At 42.2% G+C, this 18,761-nt stretch overlaps 1 protein-coding gene across 1 annotated transcript in view; it reads right to left on the bottom strand.

Moving 5' to 3' along the window:
• The window catches only part of EML6 (EMAP like 6), a gene marked incomplete at its 5' end in the record, with an annotated part of 331,238 nt that overhangs the window by 162,496 nt on the left and 149,981 nt on the right, over positions 1–18,761 (bottom strand). The window contains 2 exons of the mRNA XM_027775960.1: positions 13,303–13,438; positions 15,261–15,446. Of these exons, the coding sequence (XP_027631761.1) occupies positions 13,303–13,438; positions 15,261–15,446 (322 nt within the window). The remainder of the gene's footprint in view (positions 1–13,302; positions 13,439–15,260; positions 15,447–18,761) is intronic.

The following is an 18,761-nucleotide window of genomic DNA, read 5'->3' as shown; positions in this document are numbered from 1 at the left end:
ATTAATCAAAATAAGTTGTTGGGGATCAGCAGGTGGCATGGTGGCTAAGGTGCTGGACACTCCCACATGGCCTACCACGGTTCAAGTCCTAGACCTGGTGACTTGCCTTCTCACTTTCCTTCTCTCTCTCTCTCACTGCGTGTATGTCTCTCTCTGGTAAAATTAAAGTAAATGAATGACTAAATAAAATTAAATAATTAAATTAAATAAATAATTTTTTTAAAACTTACATTGCATATATATATATATATATTTATGTTGTTACTGTTATTTTAACCAGTAGGCTTTGTCATTTTCTTTTTTAAGGTTTTTTTCTATAGGGCATGTGCACTCGCCAGAGAGAGGGAAAGGGAGAAATCACCGCATGGGAAGGTGGCCACACTATAATCCTTTCTCCTCTATGCTCCTCTTGGAATTATGAGCATGCATGCACGTATGCCTGGTGTGATATTTTAAGTCTGGAGTTTGAAACAGAGTTGGCCATGTGGGAGTCCACCACACTGCCTACTGGCCCTGTTGGAGTCTTTTTATTAAGTTCTTATTTCCACGTGGAACAACCTGCTGTAGGTGTGGTCAAATTCTACACTGTGAAGAGGCAGTGTCCTGATCCAGGAAGAAGTTGGGAGCCATGAAGAAACTGAACAGGTGCCTTTGTTGACTCTTAGTTATTTCCCTGAGTTACAGCGTATTTCTTACTGTTTGCTACTATAATCTTAATGCACCAGTATGAAGACTCTCAGAAGGAAAGGTATGGTCCAGCACACAAAGACATAAACTATTGGGAGAATGAAATGGCTCCCCTTGCCACCTAAGTTATTTGACTAGAGAGGAAAAAAATGGCGGCTGGGAGGGCTTAAACTTAGCAGGGTCCTTAAATCTGGTACTCAGAGGTCTGAAAGATGGTAAGAGGACAAGATCAACTTTTCCCAGCCCTCTGTGCATTAGAACCTTCATGGAAAGTGTTTTAAAAATGCAGATGGGGAGATTAATGTCTCTGTACTGACGGACATGCATGGCATTCCCTTTTGAAAAAACAATGTAATACACTGTAAAGTTATATGTAATCCAATGTAATATAAAGAAGATTATGATGATGATAATAAAAAAATAAAATAAAAAAAAATGCAGATGGCAGGACCAGCAGATGGCACAATGGTTACGTCGCTGGACTGCCACGTAGTCGATCGCGGTCCAAGTAGTGGACTTGGGGGCTTAAAACTCACACTGGGCGTGTGTGTGTGTGTGTGTGTGTGTGTGTGTGTGTGTACCCAGGATCCTGAGAGGAGAATGGAGGAGAAGGGATTGCAGCATGGCCATCCTCCCTGGGGAGGTGGGGATGGGGGTGATTTCTCGCTTTCTGTCTCTCGAGTGCATGAGTCCTATAGCAGAAATCTCTCTTAAAGAAAAAATACAAATGGCTGGACTTCACCCACTAATTCCCCTTGGCTGACCTAGAGGGGGACAAGGCATCCTCATTTTTAGCCCCCCAGCGCTGAGAACCACTGCCCACCAAGCTCTTCCCCAGGTGTTGTGTGCTCAGCCAGTTGTGGAATATGCCGAGTGCCTTGTACTGAGGCAGAGACTGAGCCATAATGGGATGCTGACTGAAAGGGGGTTACTTAGAGCCAGCCAGCTGAGTCCCATTCTTGGAAAACCTCCATTCCCCTTCTTCTCTAAGCCTTGCCCTTTCAGGCCAAACCATCACAGATCTCCCCACAGGACCCACAGAAGAACAATTAGAGTCAAAGTCCAAGGCCGGGTAACTTCTTACCTCCGGAATCTAAGTCTCCTGAAAAACCTACCTGGGCCCAATGGAAACTATGAGATAAGCCCAAAATATACACAGAATGGTACTAGAGAAAATTACTGCCACCAGGGAACCAAAACTGCACCCATACCATAAGCCTAACTAATAAAAATCTGTGACCATTAAGCAATACTTCCTTGCCAAAGCCTTAAAAAGTTCAAGGTTTTTGCCACATGAAGGGCTACTCATTCGAGAGCTTCTCTTTAAGTTTTGAGAGACACAGCAGCTCCACAGCAGCTCACCCGGGTTCCTTGCTCACACGAAACGGCTTACAGCAGTAACTCAGCCATTAACCCAGGCAGCACGACCAAAAGCAAGTGTATATAGTAATTAAAGTTTCTTTCAGGTCCGACCACATTCCAAGAAGAAGGAAATGGTCTTATGGACCAACACTTTTAGACAGAGTCTTCTGAACTTCATACCCACTCTAAAATCAGGAAAATAACCAGATCCATCTTGCATATGACCCCCACCATGAGGGAAAAGCATGCACAAGCTGCTCCTGAAAACAAGCCCGGAAAATCCCTTTGACCAAGACAAAAACCCCTTACCTCAGTTCTTCGGCAACCCATTCAGGACCCACTCTGCTTGGGAGCGCTGTTCTTCCTTCCCTCCCTTAATAAACTCTGCTTGCCTACTTACATCTATGTCTCTAATTCTTTGTGAGCTGTGGATAAGAATCCCTGTCCTGCTGTGGGTGGTGGGCCTGAGCATCCCTCCTGTGCTCCGCATCCCCGCATCAGCACAACCAGGTGATTCTAATTCAGTGGTTCTTCAGCCTGGCAGACTTCACTCCACTGGGTTAAAAAGCCCAAGGCCGGAACCAGCAGTTAGCATAATGGCTATGTTACTGGACTCCCATGTAGTCGACCACGATTCGAGTACTGGACCCAGTGGCTTAAACTCACACCGGGTGTGTGTGCGTGCGTGCCCAAGATCCTGAGAGGAGAATGGAGGAGAGGGGATTGCGGTGTGGCCATCCCCCCTGGGGGGTGATTTCTCGCATTCTGTCTCTCTGTCTTTCTGGCAAGCGCATGCACCCTATAGCAAAAACCTCTTCAAAAAAAAAAGCCCAAGGCATGATGAGCAAAAGGCAGAAAGGCAGTGCAACTATGAGAGGTCGTTTCTAGGTCCAACAAGCAAGCTCTGCAAGTATGCAAGACAGACCCTCATGGACACGACTGAGCCCTGTGCCCGTGACAACTTAGGAAGAGGCATTATCATTAACCCCATGGACAGTGGTAGGTCCGAGATGTAAGTACCTGCAGAATAAATGAGGAAAGTATTGTATAGAAAGTCACAAACAGAAATAAGAAGGTGACTCAGGTGTTAGACTTTTCCCCACAAGGCATTTATTATCCCTGAATGTGCACCCAGGACACAGCAGCAAGGCAAGTGATGGCTGTCCTTCCTAAGCCTAACCTTACTAAGGGTGCAGCACTGAGGAGAGCCCTGGGTGGAAGGAGCAAGAGGGAGTAGAATGAAAGGAAGAAGGAAGGTGGAGAGATTGCACTCAAGGTAGAAGGCATGTTGGGGGAGGCTCTGGAAAAGACGGCAGGGACCTCTGAACCCACCTCTTCTCTGTCCTTAGGAGGGGGTGGCTGAGGTGCCTAGGGGCTCGGGAGCTTAGGCACTCTGACCTTGCCAGGGTTTTTAGTGCCCTAAAGGTAATGCTGAAGGCAGAGCTTGAGACCTGAAGGAAGCAGGGAGGAAGATGCTCACCTCACCAGGGACTCCCTGGCACAGCTGACTAGGGGACAGGACTGAATCTTCAGGGCCCTTATGGTAATGGAACATTGAAAACCCGGGGCCCATTGTTGAAAACTAATGTAGGATTCCAAGGCTTGTGGAGGAACAGCAAAGCACTTAACCAAATGCAGAGCCCTTCTGAGCACGGGTGCCCTGTACAACTGCCCAGATCTCAGGCCCCTCGAGTTGTCTGAGGATTAAATGGGATCCTGGGTGTAGAGTAATTGGCCCCAAGGCCTCCACAGAGCAGGCATTCCATCTGGGAGTCGCTATGGGCCAGTCCTGGGGCCTGCTGAGGCCCACAAATCTGCAAGTATTGCCTACAGCTGCTGCTCCTGATTACAAAGGCGCTCTACCTGAGGAATTCCTGCAAAACTCTGGGACAGTCACTCTTCACAAAGTCCCTGGTTATTTCAAACCCCACTCCACAGGACCCAAAGCCCTGTAGCCATAGTCACTCTGAAGGATCCACAAGGCCTAATGGGACCTCAGTAGATGCAAACCCATGCCATTCCACCCAGGGAAGGGATACCCAGGCTGACTTCAGATAAAGCCAGCTTGGGAAATGTTTGCAGGGAAATACTCCCAGAAAGAATCAGACAGCTGGCTCCCTGCTTGTCTGCACAAGTCACATGCTCCGGAGCCTGAGCAAACACGCTGCCGTGTCTCCTGGCTACATGCCGCACAGTCCTGGCTCCACGTGCCTCTGCAGCAGCCTTCACCTCTTCAGCAGAAGATTGGGAGACAGGAGGGCACGGTGGGCACACAGTGAAGCACTGATAGGGGCACTGGGGAGCAGAGAGGTGAGTAATGAAGCCACTTAGGGACAAGGAGAAAAATAGGATTGCTTGTTTTGAGTCTCGTGTAAATGAGGATGTTCTCAGATCTGAGAGTTGCTCTTTTGAATGCCCTATACCAGGGTCTGAACCGACACTATCAGCATTCAGGCCAGATAATTCTTCATCGCAGTGGCCAACCTGTACACTGTAATGTGTTAGCAGCATCCCTGGCTTCTGCCAACAAATGCCAGCAGCACCCCTGCAGTAGTGACAAACAGACATGTCCCTGGATAATGCTAAATGTCTTCTAGAGAACAAAACTGCTCACGGCTGAAATCTACAGACAGTAGCCATGGACATAGTACATGGCTATGTTATAACTGCATGATACTAGATGCAAAGTAATCTGGGAGGAGGGAGTGAGAGTGCCTGGGAAGAGAGGCAGGGTAGGTTGCAGATTTAATCAAGGTCATTAGGGCAGGCTTTGTTTGAAGCAAGGCTCGAAGAAGAGGAAACAAGCAGTTATAAGCAGTTGTGCAGATTCCTGGAGCATGCACTGCAGGCAGAGGGAGTGGCCTGTGAGTGCAGATGGGGCGGGAGTGGGGCCAGTCTGGTCTGCTTAGGAGCAGCCGGACAGGGTAGAGGAAGGATGGGGTGCGTGGGCCATCTTAAGGACTCTACCCTTTGGGAAAAAATGGGGAATCACTGCAGGGTTTTAGGAAAGGAATAAAGTGATCTGGCTCGCATAAACTTCAGGCAACTGTCCAGCAGCTACACAGAGAACAAGGTTGATGCAGGGATATCAAGTTCAAAAGCAACCTCAGTGATCTACGTTAAAGATTGTGGTGAACCGGACCAGGCAGGAGTATGGGGGGGATAGAGACAGGTCTAAGAAGGGTCACCTAGTGTCCTGGGGACTTTGGCCTCCAACTCTTGCTCAATAACTGACCTGATGCAGGATATCTCTGGGTTTGGCGTTTCTGGTCTTTCAGACACAGCAACAATTCAATGAATATATGCTGGTAGTTAAAACAAACACACAGCACCCCCTTCTCCCAATAAAATGTAGTCACAACTAAAGCATGCTTTTTAGAACTGCTTTGCCAGTTCCAAGGCACGTATCTGGTACTTAGATACTTAATAAATGTTTATTAAATGCATAAACAAATGAATAATACATCTTAAACTGTGTGAATAATTACTGTATTCCTTTGGACATGATCATTTATAACCATTAACTCAAAGTATTTTATCACTATAGTAATCATTCATTTTAGTTGACTTGCTTTAAGAACTATTTTTGGCTTTTCTTGTCACCACTTTAAATTATTTAAGCTTCATTATTTTACCCAGATCACAGATTTGTTTTAAAAATACAGAGATGTAAAATGCACTGTTAAGTGTGATGTGACTTATGCATTAGAGTCCTAAGCCTACAGTTAGCTTGAAGCTAATGACCCTGAGTCCCAGTCTACTCATCCAGAAGATGAGAGAGCTCCGCTCACTGACATTCAACCTCTCTCCCAGCTTGAAAATTCCACAGTTTGATATTCATTTAAACATGTATTGAAGGTCCTTCATTCTATATATCTGAACTCCTCTGGTGCCAGGTACATTTTGGAAATGAGAAAAATTTAAATCTTGAATTCATAATACATCAAATAGGATTGGGAATAGCACCTTAAAATAAAATATTTCTATAGTAAAATGTATGAGTATTCACACATCTGAAAATACTAACTAGCCTCATAAGGTCAGGTTTTGCCACCAAACTAGTTATGAAATCGAGCAAGGACCCCCTAATGTATTTTCTAAGGTTCTTGAAATATGAGGTTCATTTACATTATAATGGCCCAGATTAAGAAGTAAGTCTTTTTGGTTATGATAATGACCAACATGGACCATGAAGGAGGGCCATCTGACCTCTAAAACTCTCATTTAAAGGAAGGATAAGGTTTTTATTTCAATAAGTAAGATGTTTTATAGACTGGAACTGCTGGATGTGAGCGCAAAGATTCCAGGTTGAATGGCTCAGACACCTGAAGAGAAATTTGATTATCTAAGGCCTCACCAATCAAGAATGCCCATAAGATGATCACACCCTCTTGAACCAATCATTGAACTGATCCTGTGCCTGGGACCTCTGCCCCTAATTTTTGCCCTTAAAAACACAAGTGGGGGGACCAACAGTTAGCGTAAAGGCTATGTCACTCCCATATAGTCGACCGCAGTTCGAGTCCCAGACCTGGTGGCTTAAACTCACTCCGGGCGCCTGTGCATGCGTGCCCAAGATCCCGAGAGGAGAATGGAGGAGAAGGGATTGCGGAGTGGCCATACCCCCTTGGGGGGTGATTTCTCGCTTTCTATCTCTCTGTCTCTTTCTGCGTTTCTGGCGAGTGGGGAACATCTCGGGGAGACCGGGTCTTGTCAGCATGAGCTGCCCGCTCTCCTTGTTTTTGCTTTGCAATAAAGCTGGACTTTGCTCCATCACACCATGTGCTTATGGTTTGGTTTTATAGCACGTGGGCAAGCAAACCTGATTTGAGTTTGGTAACATTTATAAAAAAATCTTTTAGTATTCTGAACTTTTTGGCCTTTGGAAGGGCAGATAAAGGATCCCAGGTTGTAGAGAGCAGCCTGAATCTGAGCAAACACAATGGTGACCTTTAAATACATGCAGAAACGTGGTTCTATGGGCTGTTGTTTGCAAGGCTAAACGAACGCCATTGACATATGAACGTGCGAGTTGTATCTCTGTGGAAACTGCAAAGGAGTATCAGTTAAAGGAGGCCATGTATGTTAATCAGAAAAAGCCTGAGAAGGTAAGAGAGAACTTATAGAGAACAACATGGGGCCAGAAGTCTTCACATCTTCAGTGGATTAACATTCGAAAACAACTGGCTTTGTATTCCACTTGCAGTTCATTTACATTATAATGGCCCAGATTAAGAAGTAAGTCTTTTTGGTTATGATAATGACCAACATGGACCATGAAGGAGGGCCATCTGACCTCTAAAACTCTCATTTAAAGGAAGGATAAGGTTTTTATTTCAATAAGTAAGATGTTTTATAGACTGGAACTGCTGGATGTGAGCGCAAAGATTCCAGGTTGAATGGCTCAGACACCTGAAGAGAAATTTGATTATCTAAGGCCTCACCAATCAAGAATGCCCATAAGATGATCACACCCTCTTGAACCAATCATTGAACTGATCCTGTGCCTGGGACCTCTGCCCCTAATTTTTGCCCTTAAAAACACAAGTGGGGGGACCAACAGTTAGCGTAAAGGCTATGTCACTCCCATATAGTCGACCGCAGTTCGAGTCCCAGACCTGGTGGCTTAAACTCACGCCGGGCGCCTGTGCATGCGTGCCCAAGATCCCGAGAGGAGAATGGAGGAGAAGGGATTGCGGAGTGGCCATACCCCCTTGGGGGGTGATTTCTCGCTTTCTATCTCTCTGTCTCTTTCTGCGTTTCTGGCGAGTGGGGAACATCTCGGGGAGACCGGGTCTTGTCAGCATGAGCTGCCCGCTCTCCTTGTTTTTGCTTTGCAATAAAGCTGGACTTTGCTCCATCACACCATGTGCTTATGGTTTGGTTTTATAGCACGTGGGCAAGCAAACCTGATTTGAGTTTGGTAACATTTATAAAAAAATCTTTTAGTATTCTGAACTTTTTGGCCTTTGGAAGGGCAGATAAAGGATCCCAGGTTGTAGAGAGCAGCCTGAATCTGAGCAAACACAATGGTGACCTTTAAATACATGCAGAAACGTGGTTCTATGGGCTGTTGTTTGCAAGGCTAAACGAACGCCATTGACATATGAACGTGCGAGTTGTATCTCTGTGGAAACTGCAAAGGAGTATCAGTTAAAGGAGGCCATGTATGTTAATCAGAAAAAGCCTGAGAAGGTAAGAGAGAACTTATAGAGAACAACATGGGGCCAGAAGTCTTCACATCTTCAGTGGATTAACATTCGAAAACAACTGGCTTTGTATTCCACTTGCACTTCCCCCCTTTTCTGCCCTTTAAAAGAATAAACTCGGAAATAGCTCAGGCAGCAGCTGCCTCCATCAGAGGAGTTGGAACCACCAGATCCCTGCTTTTCTCTACTTGTGTGTCTTTGTGTGTTTATTTTTATATTTAGTCTCTAATCCATGGCTGCATTCAGCTGTGTGGGTCATGGCACTGGGTGAACCAGGTTATTGACTTATATCACTGTGGGGGGTTATTGCTAGAGAAAACTAGTAATGCATAGAAAACTGGCAACTCACAAAAGATGTGCAAATCACTGGTGTAAATGAAACACTACAATTCTCTTGACTGAGGAATAGTCCTCCTCGTTGTGTGAAGGACATTTCTATGACTAAGCTTTGGAGACGTTGGGAGAAAGCCCTGAGAACCAGTGCTGGCCTGACCGATTCTTAGTGATGTAAACATGACCAAGTCCACTCAATCTAAAGTAGGGTTAATTGTTTTCACTGAAATTCAGATGTCTCAGTCAGCTCACCCTGGCTTACAAAGATGTAAGAGACAGATTAACAGTGCCTCTCCATAATAAAGTCATAAAATATTTTCTGAGCTTAGAATTCATCCTTGTTTATCTGAAAACTGTTCTCTTGATGTCTAATAGTAGTTGCTAGAAGTGGAAAATGTATCCCAGTCTTACAAAGATTTTCATAAACCTTGGAAGCTGAAAGGTTTCATGTAATCTTCTAGAAGTCTACAGGAGGTACAACAAAAGCCAAAGATATACTGAGTGTGATTTTCATAAACAGATGTGAGTTCTCAAATGCCAATAAGTATCTGTTTCTTAATTTTAACTGCTACTTTTAAAGAACACAAAAAATTATGAGGACCATATATGTAATGGGAATTAGGACATGGCCATGAAGAATTCTCTGGCTGTTTGGTTGGTTGAGTAAAATGAGAAATGAATACTTTTCACAGAAATGAAGTCAAGGTTGTTACATGAGTGGCAAATAAGGAAGAAAGCTCACTTATATCAATAAGTTCTTATAAAAATAAATCCATCCATCCATTCAGCTACCTGTTCAAACTGAGAACAAGGAAGTTCTGATGCCACCTTGCAATAACGTGCTTCTATATGTGAATCCATTTTCATTTTCTTGGCAAAGAGTAGGTGAAGCAGAAGGCCGAGACTTCTCTCAAGGGTAGAATAGGCTAGGACAAAATCCACCCTAACATCTCTGTACCCTCTACCTTCTGCCTTCTATTCTGTCCTTTTCCTATCTTCTTTTCCCCCTCTCCCCATTCTTTAACCCCTTGCTCTCTGCAAATGCTCAAAGGACCAAGGGTCTGGAAATGCCTGGTTGAAGGGAGGCTGGGATAGGAAACAATTTACATTAATATCCTCCTCAAATCCTACATATTTTCATTCCTGTATTTGTGCAGGGTCCTACCCTCACTTTAGCCTTGGGGAATGTCTTTATTGTGTCCCAGAAGGCCTGCTCCATCACAGAGTGGCCCAGATGGCTGTATTCAGAGAGCATCACAGAGGGCCTATACTGAGACTCTCTCCCCATTCTGAGCTGTGCAAAGTGGCCTCGGAACTTATCAGCCTCTTCCCTGCTTCAGTGCAACACAAGGCCAAGGCCTAGCAGAGGGCAAAAGAGCATCTCTGAAGACAATTCAGAGCAGGTTCCCCTGAGTGGTCTTTTCTGTACAAGTCTGAAAACTCCCTGATTTCAGGGTGATGAGCAGCCAGATTTTGGTGTTACCCATACTTCAACCAGAAAGGAGTCTTTCATCCTCTGACTCTAACATTTATTACACTATTTATTATACTCCATACTATTTTTCCACTGAGGGCTGAAAGAAACGCCATCTCCTCTGAAGTTGGATAGGACATAGAAGACTTGTCAAAACGGGGCTGGCACAGGTACCACTGAGGCAGGGAGGGTTTCAGGATTATGCAGATACATTTTTTTTCAATAGAGCATATTAAACTCAAGATTTCACAGAAAAAAAGGCATATTAAACTCAAGCTTTCACAGGTATTACTTAGCATGAAAAGAATTTTTAAAAAATAAGTGTGTTAACATCAGCTTAAAGTAAAATATTAAGCAAGTAAGTGTTGGTAGTGAGCAGTGACTGCAAACATGAAGAGGTGCTAGGTAATCAGTGATCTATGGGGCTCTCTACAGGGCACTCACCCTCCCCACTCACTAGGAACTCCTTCCTTGCCCAGACCTTCCTCATGACTGGAATATCAAATGGTCTATACTATCCTTTAAAGGCATAGTTGGTCTTCTCCTGACATACAGGCTACTATCCCATTACTCATATGTCCAACATGCATACCAGTCCCTCTCCTGATAAACTTCAAGCCCAGATGCCACCGGGCACACCTATGAGGTGCGTCTTGTTTCAGGTTCAGCTGTGCACTGTGCCACGGCCCAACTGCTTTAATCTTGTCAATGAGGAGTGTAGGAATCTGTCAAGACTGACATAAGATGGAGGATGATGTTCCTGACTGTCCTCTTTTGACTCTTTGAGAGCCAGGACCAAGGACACAGTATTAGGTAGAAAAGTTAATAGGGTAAATTAATAATGCTTCTGCTCTGCTCCCCATGCTTTAAAATCTGTACTTTAACTATGTGATACACTTTCTGGATGGCATCTGAAGGTGAGGCTTTTAGGAGGTAATTAGGATTGCCTGAGGTCATCAGAGTAGGGCTACCATGATAGGACTGATGGCTTTATGAGACCTGAATTGACACACACTTGCTCTGTCTCACCATGTGACGTCTTCTGCCATGTCATGACAAAGCAGGAAGGCCCTCATCAGTTGCTGCCATCTTGATACTGGACTTAACAGCCTCCATAACCATGAGCTTAAAAAGCCTCTATTCTTAGACCAGCCCATAGTCCAGTGGTTAAGGCAGTCGGATCCCACATAGACAACTGTGTGGTTCAAGTTTCAGTCCTGGTGGCTTAAACACACTGGGCACTTGTGCATAAATGGCCAAAATCCCAAGAGGATGGAGAAAAAAAGAAAGGACTACAATGTTACCGTGTCCCATTGGGGGTGCTTTCTTCCTCTTTCTCTGTTTCTGGTGAATCTGTGGTATTCAGTTAAAGCAACAGAAGACAGACCAAGTCAAGCTCGCTTCAGGTCTTTGAGGACACTGGGCCTCATGTCATAAAGTCCTCTCCAGAAGACACTTCAGAAATTTCTTACATCTTAGCATTCATTTGAACAAAAGATAAGTTTTTATCTTGTGGATGCCATGGCTCATGGTACTGAGCACTACTCCCTCAGTGCTGGCCACATAGGTCTGGAGCCAGGGCCAGTGGCAAGTGAACAGAACCCCCCACCCCAACCCCAGCTCAGTGTACATTAACATCTGTGACTGTGTCTTGTCTTTCCTATTTACATTTCTCACTTTATCTCTCTGAGTCTCAAATTCTCTATACGTAAAAAAAGATAATAGGCCTATCATGAAACTTTAAAAAGCTGTACATAAACTGCTCTGTATTCTGATACACAAACTTATATGCCATAATAAAACATTCATTGAGTGCTAACTATGTGCTCTGGCTCATTCTAAGCGCTTGGCAAGTCTATTTAATCTTCATACAACTCTGTGAGGTTAGTGCAAGTATCAGACCATTTTATAGATCAGGAAATACAAGATTGACTAAGATCTCAAATCTATTGTAGGTAAAACTTGGGTAGAAACGCAGGTCTACTGACTGTTCTTATCCCCTACTATTATGGTAGCAGTTACTTTAAAGTTATTTTTAAAAATAATCTTTCTCATTTATCTTCATTTATTATTCATTTATTTATTTGTTTTCAGAGGCTAGGTATACACACATCTAAGAGGCTAACTTGGGCCAGCAGATGGCATAGCAGTTACGTTGCTAGACTCCCACATTGGCACATGGCCCATCCTGGTTCAAGTCTCAGACTCAGTAGCTTGAAACTCATGTCAGGCACATGTGCATGCATGCCCAAGATCCCAGGGGGAGAATGGAGAAGAAGGGATTGCGGAGTGGCCATTCTCCCCTTGGGGGGCGATTTGTCACTTTCCCTCTCACTGTCCCTGTCTCTCTAAGGCAATCGCACACACCCTGAAACAAAAACCTCTTTTTTTTTTGAGGGGGGGAGGTTTGCTATAGGGAGCGTGTGCTTGCCACAAAGACAGAGAGAGACAGAAAGTGAGAAATCACCCCCTGGGGGGATGGTCACGTTGCAATCCTTTCTCCTCCATTCTCCTCTTGGGATCTTGGGCATACATGCACGTGGGTCCGGTGTGAGTTTAAGCCACCAGGTCTGGGACTTGAACCGCAGTCAACTATATGGGTGTCCAACAATATAGCCATTACATCACCTGCTAGTCCCAACAAAAACCCCTTAAAAAAAAGGGCCAACTTGTCTAGAATATCTCAATTTTATCATCAAAAACCCTATTTTCCAGGGAACATTAGTAATGCGCCATGATGTTGTCCACATTTGCTCCTTGCTCCAGGACCACTGTTAGTACATACGCATACCTTTGTGCTAATTAGAAAAATGGGTACCCATTTATTTTTACTATATTTTTGATCTTGTATTCAATATATTTATGTAAACTTAAATCTTTAAAAAATTATTTTATTGGGATCAGCAGGTGGTGTGGTGGTTAAGGCGCTGGACACTCCCACATGGCCGACCATGGTTCGAGTCTCAGACCTGATGGTGGCTTGCTTTCCTGCTTTCCCTCTCTCTCTCTCTCTCTCTCTTCGAACCATGGTCAGCCATGTGGGGGAGTCTAGCACCTTTAACCACCATGCCATCTGTCGGCCCCATGTAAACTTAAATCTTTTATAGATCAAGATGGGATACAGAGAGAAACAAATATAAATACAAACCTTCACATTATATTTAACACTTAGATATAAATATGAACTTCGCATATTTCTTACTCTGAGTTATGGATAAATATTAATTAATATATTACCTTTATATCCTTGTTCTGTCTCCCTGAGATCAATTTTGGTTATTGGCTTGAAATCAGTGTCCCATAGTCGTATACACCCATCTCGCCCACCAGTGGCAAAACCTTCTTCACAAGCATACATGCTAAATATTCCAGCCTATGGATTAAAATATGTAATACTCAATACTTTGGTCATTCTAGTCATTATTATTGAATCTTGCTGATTAAAAGATACAACAAAGCCAAACAAAATACAATTAAAAATAAAAAAGGCCTTGTTTTTTGTTGAAATCCTGACCATGCACCAAGTAACCATTTATAACATTCTTCATCTCAACTACATTTATTTATTTATTTTATTTGGAGAAGTTTTTGCTATAGGGCGTGTGTGCTCGCCAGAGAGACAGAGAGACAGAAAGTGAGAAATCGCCTCCCAGGGGGGATAGTCATGCCATAATCCCTTCCCCTCCGTTCCCCTCTCAGGACCTTGGGCACCTACGCACTCGCACCCGGTGTGAATTTATGCCACCAGGTCCAGGACTCGAACCATGGTCGACTACGTGGGAGTCCAGCAACATAGCCATTACACCAACTGCTGGTCTCATCTCAGCTACATTTTAAAAATCATAATATCCACCAAAGCAAACTAGTTCAAGTATCCATTTACCATTACTAAACTGATGGCCAGTGTTTAAAAAAAAAAATCAGAAATACTTTAGTTAAAGCAAATATGGCAATTTTAAATTATTTGATGTGACAATTTACTCTTACAAAGATGACTATGGAGTTGTTTAAAGTTGTTGCCCAAGATAATAAAATTAAGATATGCAGGCTAGAAATACAAACTATCAAAGGTACAGATTTGCCTGAAATGCATCACAACAAGAAGGCATCACCCGAGTCTAATTAAAAGTGTAAATAGCATTTGTGATAGCTTGGTAAGCATCATTTGAAGGTCTTTTTCACTTTTGAAATAGTTTCATAACTTAAAGATGCTCTTCCACAGAAAAACATTCTATTTGATTTGTTCAAAAGTGCTGCAAGAATATAATGTTGACATAAGATCCACTATAGAGAAAAATTAGGTTACTAAGACAGCTGCTTTTATGAATGAGGACAAATACTGACCTCAATTGTTTCAAAAGCTGTTTCATAATTAGAGAAGCCAAGAAAACTCATCTTCAACATAAAAGACAATGAATCACCTTTTATTCATATTAAGAAAAATACGTTATCAATTTGGAGGCAGTAAGCTAAAAGCCTGTCAAACTTCCAATAATATTTTACCGACTTCTACTCATTACAAGCTTTCCTTTTCACATCATCTTCCTCTTCTTCTGGACATGTCCATTTCATCATCTGCAGATATAACAAGGTAATCATGTCCACATGAGTCAACAGAGAACCGAAGAGGAAGAAGTCAAGCTTGTCTTTGTTCTTACAGAGCAATCTATCCCGAGAGAAGGTTATCAGTGTTTTCTGATGGAATTTGAAGAGCCTGTGATACTCCATCCGTGGAGGTGATATTCTGCACCTCAACATTCAGAGTGAAGAAAATCTACTTACCTATCAACCTAAAAACAATAGTTGTCCACACACTTCCCATTCAAAGTTTGGGCCACTGACCCAGTAGCAGTGTCTCAATTCCAGACCTAGTGGAATTGAATAATCGGCACATTAAAGTGTGAAACTTGTTGGTCTCTAAGAGGATGCTGACGATGAAAGAGTTCTAGCCTTCTGTCAAACTATTATTAGTAACACTGATCAGTCAAACGATAATTAAGATGAAGACTGATCTAGTTAGTATGCTTTTGAAATGTATATATTTTCAGGTGAACAAACATAATTTGGGAAATCGTCATGTTTTGGGAACAGTTCAGCAGAGTCCTCTGATTCCAATGCAACTGGGGGAAAAAAGAGACGTATGGTCTTAACTTATTTAATGAGTCATCCCCAAATTTCCATGTGATGACACTTACACTATGTGCTCCTTGAATGGTGCGGACTAAATTGAGCCCTTTCCAGACATAGATGTCACCATTTAAAGCACCAGAGTAGGTGATGTCTTCTTTGGCACATGCAAGGCAAAGGATGGTCTGAAGATCCCCTGTTTTGCCAAATATTCCTCTTTTTGCAGTCAGGGCATTTCCACATAGTGTCCAAAACTAGAAAGTCAATAATAAAATAGATCCAAAAATAGTCCCATTACTTTTATGTTTCAGTACATTTTACATAATTGCTACATCACAATGAGACACAAATAAGTTAACTTGTTTTGTTACGAGGGCAGAGAAATCACGAAACATTTAGCCAAATACTAGAAGCAAGAGAAAAACCCATAACAGCATTTTTAAAACTCCCAAAGTTCCAACATTTCCTAACTTTGCCATTGTTTAATAGTTGCTTAATCAAACACATCAACGCTGTCAGTTACAGTAAAGTAGCTAAATCACGTTTTCGGTTGGTTGTTAAATTATAAAGCTAGTATAGGCTCACTGTAGAGAGGTTTAGAAATACAGGTTAATATAAAAAGGGAAACTGAAATCATCTACAGCTTCCTGTTCACATATTGGTATGTCATCTAGGCATTTTTAATGTATATATGCATTTGGATGTAATTTCTAACTAAAAGATGCTATATTATAAAAATGCTACTCAGAAAAGCTTCTAAATATGAACTATGTGCCTGTATAGCCAAAAAATTGACTAGGCTTTTCAGTTTTAGTTGCACAGTTCTTCACGTGGGAAGACGGTGAGCACAGAGCCTGAGCTATTTTATGGACAGCAGCAGGGGCACTTCCTAGTTTATATAGAAATAAAATATTTTGGTTTAACATAGTTTTCAGTGTATGAATGGTATAACCTCAGCGCTACTAAAGGCTCTTTTCCATATGTTAAGTTATTTGATTCTCATAATACCCTTGATAATAGGATAAGGCAGGTGCTATCATCTCCACTTGGAAGCAAGAGAAAGTAGGTGTAAGTGGCTCCGTAGAGGGAAGGGTTCAATGGAAGTTCTACCTAAGAAAATATTGAAAACTTGATCTTTGCCTTGTAAACTTTACATCTAACGAAGAAGGTACACATGAAATAATGAGAGATCATTTTATGGCAGGTCTGAATACAGACCTTACACAATGGCAAGGAAATACCAAGACACAGAATGAAGCTCAATTAAATGGAATAAGCAAAGATTTGGAATGGCAGGGGAAGAATTCAGGAGAGCAGTTTAGACAAATCCGCATGGCAGAATTTTGCAGAGAAGGGGAATCAATGACAACCCTAACATTTTACACCCGCAGGTGAGGAAAAATGGTGGTTCTCTATTGGCAGAAGCAGTTCTGGGGTGGTTGCATCACCTGGGTGGCTGAGACTTGGGCAGTTGGGGGGGAGGGCTGTTCTACAGGGCTGCCTTAGCAAGGATGCCGGACAGATACTCAATGTTTCAAAGCAATACAATATTTTCTTCACATGAGAGAGGAAAGTTTCAATTCTGCCAATTACTTTTTTGGGGTATTATTTATTTTAATGAAACAGCAGTAAAGTCTACCAAAAAAAAAGTATCAAAAGAATAAAAAGATCCAGGAAAAGTTGGTTATGTATAAGCTTTGGAAAATATCTAAATTTTAACTCTAAGCCTGAACAGACCATGAGACATAAATGATTACTGGTTGTACAACCATGCCACAGCACTTGTTCAGGTGGTGCTGAAGGCAGACTTTTCCCTTTCTCATTATGTCTTCTCATGCATGAAGACTAAAAGGAGAATAATTATTTTGTCCTTTGACTTGGGACGTATACCTCTGGCCTGTTTATTTACATATTTCTAGATGGAGAGCCACAAAAAGTAGAGACCATTACCCTCAGACAGTATTAATACAAAGGCTTTCTGACAGATGGTATAATTCCTCATGAAACATTCCCAATAATTAAATGATTCCCTAAAAAACATATGTAGATGTGATGCCAGGATAGGCGTAAGGTTTTTCTGCAGACAATGGCAGACACCTGAAATATTAAATATCTTGGAAACCATTTCCTATTTGGAAAACAGTAGCAGTTTAGGGTAGCAATGCAGCATTAAAATCCACATCAAATAAGAGACATGGTTTTTCTTTTCCAATCTCTGTTCACAGGTTGTAATGCAAATTTTGTTAGAACTGGCAGGTGCACGGGAGTTCATCTGGCCCTAGGTAACCCCCAAGCTCCCTTCTGTCTGTGACTAGAGATGGAGGAGGCTCAGTGCAGCCACAAACCTGGTAGGCTCATTTGCTCTAAAACCAATGAAGCAGAAGATGCTCAACTGTTCCTGTTTTTCGAGTATTCATTTCAGATCATTGTAATTTGCATGTCTGCCAAACACTAGGGATATACAAAACCAGAGGATTTTACCCTAGCTACAAAAATTTCACATAAAATTATTTTCCTGGAATACAAAATTTTGTACTCAGCTTATGACTCATTCAATGTTAAAGCAAGTTTTAGAAGAAAAAGAAGTGGAGGAACCCTGGAATTAGATATAAAAAATATAGATAGTAAAAATAATTTGTTGAAGCATGCTTAAATTTGTTGTGGATTTATTTCTAAATTAAATTAATAAAGGATGGTTGGGTAGACATTATGTTTGTAGATTTTCCTACTTGAGGTAAGATGCTAGTTTTAGAAAAAAAATGTCTAGGTCTACTAAAACAATGAACAAATTTAACAGGATAAGTAGCTCCCAGTGTTTTCACATAAAGTTCCAGGACTTTTATTTATCACTGCTTTTAGAACTAATTAAATTAGCGTTAACTAAGGATGGAAAGAAACAAAGGAACCTGGAGAATTCTATCAATTAAGCAGCTAGTCTAGTTAGAACCCAATAAATGTTATTTTTTGGCAAGACAGATCATTAGAGAGAATTTCTCAGTGGAAAGAACGCCACAGAGGGAGCCAGAGGCTGAGTTTAAAACATACCTCTCACTATTTTTGCCAGCCTAGGAAATGGGGAAAGAAATGAACATTCCCGCTCCCCTGCTGGTTCCATACACTGTTTAATGTAACTTGATAAATTCAGGAGGTAGGGATCACCATATATTTTCTTGGAGAGGAGGAAATTCAGCTTCAATAAGATTAAATACAGGGAGGCAGAATCAGGATTCAAAGTCAAATATGCCCCTAAGCCTCAGTTTCCTCTTTGTGGAATGCGCAGGTTGAACACTGGCTCCCAGGTTAGGGTTCCAGGCTTTCAGAAAGCCCCACAGTCTAACAGAAATGAGGCTAATTATTAGCTCCTGTCTCCTTACTTGTGACTGAAAGAAGTCAGTGCTTCACCATTTCCCCGACCTGAGAGCAGTTACACATTTTCCTATATATTCCTCTACTTACTTTATAGGTTATTGGTTTTGTTTTTGTTTTTGTTTTTGTTTTTGTTTTTGCCAGAAGGCACATGTGGAGACTCATGGATGCTCTAGTTTAAGAAGGTAATCCTTACACTCTTT

This window comes from Tupaia chinensis, unplaced genomic scaffold (genome assembly GCF_000334495.1).
Source record: "Tupaia chinensis unplaced genomic scaffold, TupChi_1.0 Scaffold000622_1, whole genome shotgun sequence".
Classification (NCBI taxonomy): domain Eukaryota; kingdom Metazoa; phylum Chordata; class Mammalia; order Scandentia; family Tupaiidae; genus Tupaia; species Tupaia belangeri.
Note: the sequence above shows the minus strand (reverse complement) of the source record. Positions and strands in the feature narration are given on the sequence as shown.